The following is a 9,918-nucleotide window of genomic DNA, read 5'->3' as shown; positions in this document are numbered from 1 at the left end:
AAACAGGCAGAAAAGAAAACATGGAATGTCTAAAAGCACTGTTTTTGTCTGTACAATGGCATAGATATAGATGTAAGAACTGACGTGACTCTGGTTTTTATCCAGAAAACATGTTAAATGGATAGATATCAGCTCTGAAATCAAACTACTATGAGTCGTTTTTGTTTGTTTCATTATATTTGTCCAAACAAATGTACCTTTAGTTGGACCAGGCATTAAAATGAACAAGAAATTTAAAAAAAACAAGGGGAAGTCTAATATTTTTTTTCGTGACTGTACATCCTGCCTGCAGAGGGCGGCGTTGATTTGTCTTTTGTGTTCCTCCAAACGCGGAACCTTTTAGAGTGTTTTTGTTTCCAGTCGGGTGCTTCCAGTTGCCTACTTCGGTGTTTTTCCGGGTCAGAGGTAATCATACACGTGAGGAAAACAGACTGGAACTGGAGCCAGCGTGAACCACATCTTTGTACAGGTAAATGACATGATACATTTAACTTTTAATAGAATATTTACAGTCGCGGGTGGTTCCTGTGCATTTTTTATATACGAAGCTAAGTTAAGCTAACTGCTGTTACTGTAGCCTCCTGCTGCCTGTTCACTCTTAATGTACAAGAGCACAGACACTAAACAGGATATAGTTTAAATTAATAACATAGAATCCATAAATCTAAGTTTTCTGGGGAAAGACCTAACTTCATTAGATATGGCATCACAGCCTGGTATGGCAACTTATCAGTCCAACTAAAGAACAGGCTGGACAATATGCACAAAACAGTAATGAAGATATATTATAGGTATGAGAGAATATAAATCCCTAGATAAGCCGTATAACCAGTCGGTCATGAAACAAGCAACAAAAATCTCTTCAGACCTGACTCATCCATTGTCTTCCGAATACGAACTTCTTCCATCAGGAAGAAGATTTCGTATGCCGAAGTGCAAAACCAACCGCCTCAAATTATCATTTGTCCCAACGTCCATTAAGCTGCTGAACAGTGTTAAGAACTAGTGCAATAGAGCAACGTGCAACAAACACACAGCACTTTAGCACTTAGCACTTTTTTTCTCTCCCTGCACTTCAGGCGTCTTTATATGTTCTGTGTTGTGATTGTCATGTGTAGTCCATGTCTGTTTTATATGACAAACTGTCTTTGTTATAATGTGTCCATGTGACGATGTTTTTTATCTTGTCGCACTGTGCCCAAGATGAATTTCCCCCAGGGGACAATAAACTTTACTTTATTTTATTTTACTTCATTGTTTTCTGTAAACCCTTTCAACTAAATCAAAATATGAAAGCACTAAAAACTACCTAAATGTCTCTGTGGAAAATTTAATATGGGATGTAATGAGAATGATACTTAATTTTTTTCTTTGACTTATTTATTCTTTTTTTTCCTTTTTGTGTGTATTTTTGTACATTATTTCATTTTTTGTAAATGGTCTTATTTGCTATCTGTGTGTCTTACAATATTTCAATTTTTTAAAAAAGGTAAAAAGTAAATGAGTAGCACAGAAACACAGATTTCCCCCTTGGTACCGTCTTCAAACACACCTGATTCAAATGATCAGCCCACCCATCAAACTTTGTAGGAGGCTGATAATGACTGCCAGGTGTGTTGGAAGAGGGAAACATACATGCAGGATACCGGCCTTCGAGGTCCAGGATGGGACACCCCTGATTTAAACCTTTGATTCATTCTACATTCATTTATTCATTCTACATTCTATAGCAGACCAAATGATTGACTGACTGACTGGCTCACTCACTCACATTTCTATTCTTGTTATATAGTATATTGTTGTTATATACTATATACTAGCTTGTTGACCCGTGTGGATCCACAGGTTCTACATGTGGTCGTTTTTCTGCTGTTGTGTATTCATACATGCTGTACCAGCTATTGTATTCCAAAATTACTAATATCTCCCAAAATATTGGTCCAGTCAACTTGCTGTTTTCGCTAGTCTGTTCCTTGACCAAAAATACATAGATATGCCAAACTGCAGCAGTCACTTCTGTATGGATTTAGTGTGATTTTGTGTGTACACGTACACACATGCACTAAATATAATTTATATACTATACATACTTTGCTATTTCAAATTTTCAAAATGTAAAAAAAATGTAATTTTAAAAAAACTTGAAAGAAAAAATATTGCAATCATGAAATCATTATTTTGTGGACCAAACTACAATACAAATTATTATTATTATTTTTAAGATGACAAAATGACAAAAGTGGCATAAAAACACATTGATTGGGTCACATGGGTAATTTTTTAGCCACTCATGGAAGATCCTAGAGTTCAGATACTCGTGCATCTAAGGGTTAAAAAAGGGTGGCAGAGGGCAAAGAAGGTTCAACTTGTAATAACTCCACTAATACTTTCAGACATTGTCCACACCTACAGAATATTCTTTTCTAAAAACATTAAGTGTATTTTCATGGTCACATTGATTGAAGGCGTTTGTTTTTTGTTGCTGCTGTCAGATGTTGAGTTTGTGCTTGTGCCCCATGGTGGTCAAGATGGACGGGAAGGTGAAGAAGCAGCAGAAGCGCCACCAGCAGAAGCACAGTGGACCCAAAGCAGAGAAAAAGAAGCTGAAGAAGCAGGAAGGCTCCAATGAAGAAGATGAACGCAAACGCAACCCCAAAGCTTTCGCAGTTCAGTCTGCAGTGCGCATGGCCAAGACCTTCCACAGGTCATTATCCGCTAGTCTCCCGCCCATCTGTCCTCAAGGACATGATACGTTCTCTTACAGAAACAGGACTAATGCTAACAACTGCATGAATCCATTTTGTTTTTGCATTTGTTTTTAGGGCCCAAGACATAAAAGCCAAGAAACACCACATCCCACTAGTGGACCGGACACCGCTGGAACCCCCCCCAGTGGTCATAGTTGTAGTGGGACCCCCAAAAGTGGGAAAGAGCACCCTGATCAGATGCCTGATCAAAAACTTCACCAGGCAGAAACTTGGGGACATCTGTGGACCTGTGACCATCGTCTCTGGTATGTCTGCCCGTTTGGACCTCAGTGAATTTAACTATTATGGGATTTACTTCAAAGGGGTAGGGATAGGGTTAGGGTTGGGGTTAGGGTTAGGGTTCTAAATCCATGGCTGAATTCCAATTCACTCCTTGACCCCTCCCCCTTACCCCTCCCCCTCTGTTTTGCATGTACATGTGAAGGGGTAGTGTTGTCCCTATTCTCGATTAGACTGAGGGGAGACGCTAAGGGGGAGGGCTGTATAACCCTCGAAATGGAGGTTTTCCAGGACCACACTACGAACACAGGGGTAGGAGAAATTTCCCATAATTCAGTTCCAATCATCAGTCAGATGGAGGTAAACACAGCAAAGAAGTGCGACAGTGAACAAAGAAACACACAAATGTACGGATACACAACATGGCTCAAAGAACTGTCTTTATGTTTACCACTGGAAAAAATCACATACACTTTAAAAGACAAGACACTTTTGAAAAAGTGTGGGGCCATTTCATCAATTATATGAAGAACAAAGATATGACTCATCTGTTGTGAGTATATGCGACATCATAATTATTCCCAGTTCAGGTCCACAATCATTTGCTGTGTTCTGACAATACAACTGATCATCTGGAAGGGCTGTCATGGACTCAAACATTGATTTTTTTTTTTTTTTTTTTTTTTAACTCGTATTTTATTGTTTCATTTTTGAAATTTTACAACCCAAACAGTGTCAGTTGTTGTCCTGTATATTGCCCATTTTTTCCATCAAACTTCACAAGTTGCTTGCTGTAGTCTTATGATATATGTAAGTCTGTCCATGTTGTGAATTTCTTCCACAATGTCTCTCCAATTATTTAGGGTAGGGGGGGTCCTCTTTGCACCATTTTCGTGTGATGGCTTTTTTTTAGATGATGCCAAGACGATTTTAATCAAATATTTCTCCTTATTTGGTCTGTCTTTTCCTGTTAAATGACCCAACTATAACACAGAAGTTTATAGTAGTTCATATCCCAATATTTTTCCAAGTTCTTTGCTGATATTATTCCAATATTGGGATACTTTTGTGCACTGCCAAAAAACATGTGCATGACCCACATCCTGCTCACCACACAACTCTCCAACACGGCTGAGGCCTTTTGGATCATTGGTGTTATAAAAAAAACTCATTACAAACATTGATTTTAAATTTGCCTTTTTGTTTGATTGATTCTATGTTTGTATTTTGTATATACAGCCTGTAAAAATCTCAATGAATATATTCTTGAAAAAAAAAACAAGACAGTAAACTATCAGCTGATGTTGGTTTTTGTCTTTTTTGTACTTGTCCTCTTGTTAATGAAAATGACTGTTTGTACTTTTCAGGTAAAAAGCGTCGGCTGACTTTTATTGAGTGTAACAATGACATAAACACCATGATTGACCTGGCAAAGGTTGCAGACCTGGTAAGTTTTACAGAGTTCTCCTGTAAACTGATGTTAGAGGACCATCATAAGGTCTCACTTATACTGAAAGAACCATTCGGATGCCCCCCCCCCCCCCCTCCAGGTTTTGATGCTGATTGATGCCAGCTTTGGTTTTGAGATGGAGACCTTTGAGTTCTTAAACATCTGCCAGGTCCACGGCTTCCCTCGTATTATGGGTGTTCTCACCCACCTGGATGCCTTCAAGAACAACAAGACGCAGCGCAAAACAAAGAAGAACCTCAAACATCGCTTCTGGACTGAGGTCTACCAGGTACACGTGACACAGGCCCAAAGGAACCATCAGGTGAGACTGTTTTATTTCCAGTTTTTGACATGTTTCCTCCTATCAGGGAGCCAAGCTGTTCTACCTGTCTGGTATGGTGTACGGAGAATATCAGACTCAGGAGGTGAAGAACCTGGGTCGGTTTATCTCTGTCATGAAGTTTCGTCCTCTGGTGTGGCAGACCTCCCACCCATATGTTCTGGCTGATCGGTGAGTCCAAACGCACAAATGAACGCAACTCAGCCATTTTATTTTCAGGGAGTCAGGAGCAAGGTTTTTATCGTTAACGAAAACTAGGGCTGTGTATTGGCAAGAATCTGGCGATACAATACAAATCACAATACTAGGATCACAATACAATATATTGTGATATATCACGATACTGTTAACAAAGCTATATATATTTTTTTGTTTGTTTGTTTGTTTCTTTTTTTAAAAGATTATTTCCTGGAAAAATTAATAGTGCAGCATTTGGATAAATAAAGTTTTAACACGTGGCTTTACCAGTACAAAAAAACCACACAAATAAATAAATAATGTTTTACAGACATTACTTACTTCTATTGCTTAAATGTTCGTATTCTATTGTGAAAATAGAATACGAGTGTTCAGTCTCTGAATCATCCAACATCATAACATTATTTTTTTGCATTCCCAATATGAAAAAAACAAACATTTGCCTCTTTCAGACAGTAAAACATGCTTTTAGGATGCTTGAATTATCCTTTAACAAAACAGCATTATCAATTTCAAAAAACTACACTTATGACCTGCAATATCACAATAGTACTTTTGTAGTATAAAAACAACAGAACAAAATACCCATGTGAATATAAAAATAGCTTGAAAAATAAAAAAACAAAAATGAACCGCCACCATATCTGCATTTGAATAAATACCTAAAAATATCGATACAGTACTTTTTAATGTCAGTACAGTATCTTGAAGTGAAAAATTGCGATATATTGCGATACCAATATTTTCTTACACCCCTGACGAAAATTAACGAAATGACGAAAACTAGAATTGAAAAAACATTTTCGTTAACGGAAATAAATAAAAAACTATAATTAAAAGAAAAAAATGATAACTAACTGAAACTGTATTGTGTGCTTACAAAACTATCTAAAACTGGTAAAAATTATGGATAAAATTCCCTTCATTCTTGTCTTTGCCAGTGTCGGATTGATACGAAATTGACTTATTTTGCTCGAGCAATTTTATCTAGCGGCACCATATGACACTTCACAGTCTGTCACTTGTGGTTTCCAGTCGTCTTCTGGTCCCCACTCTACCTGGAAACATGGAGACTAAAGTTGGGAGAAAGCAGCAGAGTCCTGTATGGGATTTATTTGAATACGATGGAGAAAAAGAGAAAAGATACGACAAAACTAAAATTAATACTGAAACTAAACTAAAACTAAGCATTTAGAAAAAACAAAAACTATCAAACCTGCTCTAAAAACTAATTAACTCTTTAAGTGCCAGACAGTTAAGGGGCTAATAAGCCTTAAAAGTGCCACAGAATTTGGCTGTTTTTCAGTATTTCGCGTCGTTTTATAATATTTGAAGAATCCTGCAGGAAACCGCTCGTTAACATCCGACCGATTGCTAATTAGATTCAAAACGCACCGGACGCAGCCGATTCATTATTGATCGTAATTTGCATAATTCATAATAATAATAATAATCTTTATTTATATAACACTTTTCATACATTAAAAACTGTAGCACAAAGTGCTTTACATATCAGTTTAAAAATCAGTACCACCCCCCCCACACACACACCCACCCACTCACCCACGCGCGCGCACACACACACACACACACACACACACATATACATGCAAACCCACAAGCTCACACATACTTAAGAAGACTGACTGAGCACGGGTAGACCAGAACAAAAATGTACAAGTAAAAGTAAAACATCAATTTAGGAGGCGCTGTCTCAGGGAGCCATCTGCACCAGGAGGCAGCCGCCGACCCCGGCGACCAGGCACCAGCAGCACAGCCCCGCATCCCAACTAGTGGGAGAGGGCCAACTGGGACCCCCACCCACCAGAAAGGAGCGGACCCCAGTGAGAGAAGGCGCCACAGCCCCCGGAGTCCACAGCCGCCCCCCGGCATGGAGGGCTCCCTCTGATGAAACACTGGAGAATAAGAAACATTAAAAAGATATAAAAATATTATTCGGTCGCGTGACCTCAAATTCCCGTCTGCTTGGTCTCAAAAGGGGGACACAGAAAGAACGCCATCGAAATGTGAGAAAGAAATTGGGGTGGATGGTTTGTTTGTACACAAATATGGCGTGTTCTCCAAAGCCGATCTGATCAGCCTGTGGCACTGAAAGTGTTAAAACTAACTGAATTAGAGAAAAAAAGTCAAAACTAAATAAAACTAAATTATAATGAAAAATCCAAAACTATTACAACCTTGGTCAGGAGGTAGAGTGGGTCGTCTAATAGCCAAAGGGTTGGTGGTTCAAATCCCACTCTGTCCAACACACTTCACCCTCCTTGCCTCCAGTGTCACTCACAGTGGTGTATGAATGTATGAATGTTTGGTGGAGGTGGGAGGGGCCATTTGGTGCGAATTGAGTTGAACTGAATACAAAAATGTTTAATGTCCCTGAAGGGCAATTTGATTTGCAACAGAAGTGTACATATCTGACCTATCACCAAAACAATCAATCTCACATAATACACTAAATACAGTAAATACTAGAGCTGAAACAATTAATCGATTAGGTGCTTGAAGCGACTGCAAAAATTCACGATTCAATTAATCGACTCGAATTGATTGAAGGGAAATGTTCTATCACAGTTTTCCTGAATTGAAGCTTCTTTGTGCATCACAATAAGCATCCGTGTGAAACACAACAGTGGAGCCAATGTTTAACAGCAGAGAAATGAAGGAAACAGCTTTGATTCAGGAGAATTGTGGGTGAATGATTTTTTTTGGATCACTTTGATTCAATTAATCATTTCAGCTCCAGTAAATACAGTAAATAAGTCATCATAGTTAACGGTGCATTGTTCCCAACAAGCTCGTTTACAGGCTGTTTAAAAACTTAACGGCAGATGGGACAAATGGCAGTCACACTTTCGGCAGTCTGCCCCAGAACAGTGTGGATACAAGCGTAGTTTAATACCAGAAGGGTGAGAATGTGAGCGAATGAGTAATGCAGTGTTTTTCAACCGTGGGGTCGCCTGAAATTTCTAGTAATTGACAAAAATAAGAAAAAAAAAAATCTGTGTTGAGTTGACAGAGCCAATCCCAATCCATATCAGACAAACTGTGGTTGTGAAACTGCAGCACTGTGGTACTTGGGGCTGTGTACTGGCAAGAATCTGGCGATACAATACAAATCACAATACTAGGATCACGGTACGATATATCATGATATATCATGATACTGTTAAAAAGGCAAATTTTTGTTTGTTTCTTTTTTCTTTTCTTTTTTTTAATGATTATTTCCTTGAAGAATTGAATTACACCAGAAACTGCGCAAATACCAAACACATTTTTATTTGATCCCAACAGGATCTAATGTTGTATCACAAAATGTTCCTGTGTTCAAACTGAAATTCTGTTTTACAGACATTACAGTTTAAGATCCTGTTCAAATGTTCATATTCTGTTAGTTCAGTACTAACATCAGAACATTATTTTAGTTCAATCCCAACAAAGGAACAAACGTTATTTAATAAAATGTTAAAATGTTAAATAATAGTAAACAAAATATAAAAAAAGAAAAACACAAAAAACAAAAATCAGCCTCCACAATATCTGCATTTGAATAAATACCTAAAAATATCGATACAGCACTTTTTAATATCGATACAGTATTGTGAAATGAAATATCGCAATATATGGCAGAACCGATGTTTTCTTACACCCCTAGTGGTTCTGTATCTCTGTCAAATGTTCATTGGGGTCAGTTTCAGATGCTGCAGCTCTTTGATATTTCATAGTTTGAGTTCTTGTTTGTTCAGTATTAATTGTCAGCCTTGTAAATCCAAGCTGGACTGACTGTACATATCCTGACCAAGGAAAATCCAAGTCTCCCTTTGTGCAGTAATCTACACCTGGCTTTACTGCCTCTGTCCATAATAATAGACATTATATAGACTAAATGTCCTCTAACATTAACCTGGATTTGAAACAGAGGAGAGAAAACTATTACAGGATCAAAAACTAATTAATTTGAGCAAAAAAAAAAAGTCTCCATTTTGAATGTCTGGGGTCGACAGAGATGTGTGATGTTAAAATGGAGTCAGGAGTAAAAAAAGGTTGGAATCAGTGGACTAATGGATCAATAATATAAAGTACTTTGGGTGCCCTGAAAAGCGCTATAGAAATCTAATCTATTATTAGGGACCGAGCCGAAAGGTAAGGCCCTCTCACACAGTGAGAGGCCTTGCCTGCAAGCAAGGCCCTATTGTTATTTGTTTGTTTTTATATTATTATTATTAGGGGGCCAAGCCCGCGGGGACTGGGGGACGCGTATGCCAGCATACGCGTTCCACAGTTCCAGCGGTGCTGTGGAACCCTATTGTTTTTGTACGGATTTTTATTATTCATCATCATTATTTTTATTCTTCCGTTGATAAAACTGTTACTGCAGCCTAAACCGTACATGGTACAGCGGTGCAATTTGGAGTGTTGGTCCAGACCCCTGCAGGGACCTCAGATGCAAAAATGCGCATATATTCACCAGTAGGGGGCGCTATAATCAAGGATAACGCGTTTTGGTCTATAACTCTCACACCGTATGTCGCACATTCAAAAACCTTACATCCTCAGATTCCCTGAATAGGACTGAATCACGTGAGCTAGGCCACGCCCATTTCCGCCATGACTTTTTTCCCCGTAAAATCGCGAAAACTGGAAAACCTTCTTTTTCGAACTCCGACTTGGGAGTTTGTCCGATCTGCGTGAATTTTGGCACATACACTCGTCTCATGCGCCTGATCCAAAGTTATTACAAGAATTTTCTTTGGTCGAAGAATGCGCAAATAATTAAATAACAAATTTGTGTAGCTACCTAAAAAAATGCTTACTCTTACATATCTCGGTCAAAATAAATGCTATCAACACCAGATCTTAGATCCTTGGTTTGCATGTGACTGTGAGGGTATGAGCCGAATTTGGTGGATTTTGGCCACTAGGGGGCG

General features: G+C 38.5%; 1 protein-coding gene across 3 annotated transcripts in view; it reads left to right on the top strand.

Moving 5' to 3' along the window:
• Nucleotides 1-386: 386 nt before the first annotated feature.
• The window catches only part of bms1 (BMS1 ribosome biogenesis factor), a 51,475-nt gene continuing 41,943 nt past the window's right edge, over nucleotides 387-9,918 (top strand). For 2 of the 3 annotated variants that reach the window (XM_030163607.1, XM_030163606.1), the window contains exons 1-6: nucleotides 389-469; nucleotides 2,493-2,704; nucleotides 2,823-3,013; nucleotides 4,355-4,434; nucleotides 4,538-4,726; nucleotides 4,806-4,948. In XM_030163607.1, coding sequence (XP_030019467.1) covers nucleotides 2,493-2,704; nucleotides 2,823-3,013; nucleotides 4,355-4,434; nucleotides 4,538-4,726; nucleotides 4,806-4,948 — 815 coding nt within the window. In that variant the 5' untranslated portion in view covers nucleotides 389-469. Of the gene's footprint in view, nucleotides 470-2,492; nucleotides 2,705-2,822; nucleotides 3,014-4,354; nucleotides 4,435-4,537; nucleotides 4,727-4,805; nucleotides 4,949-9,918 lie in introns of all 3 variants that reach the window. The other variant, XM_030163608.1, reaches the window with a different exon arrangement.

Source organism: Sphaeramia orbicularis, chromosome 19 (genome assembly GCF_902148855.1).
Source record: "Sphaeramia orbicularis chromosome 19, fSphaOr1.1, whole genome shotgun sequence".
NCBI lineage: Eukaryota > Metazoa > Chordata > Actinopteri > Kurtiformes > Apogonidae > Sphaeramia > Sphaeramia orbicularis.
The sequence above is the reverse complement of the archived record's forward strand: the minus strand, read 5'-3'. Positions and strand labels throughout refer to the sequence as shown.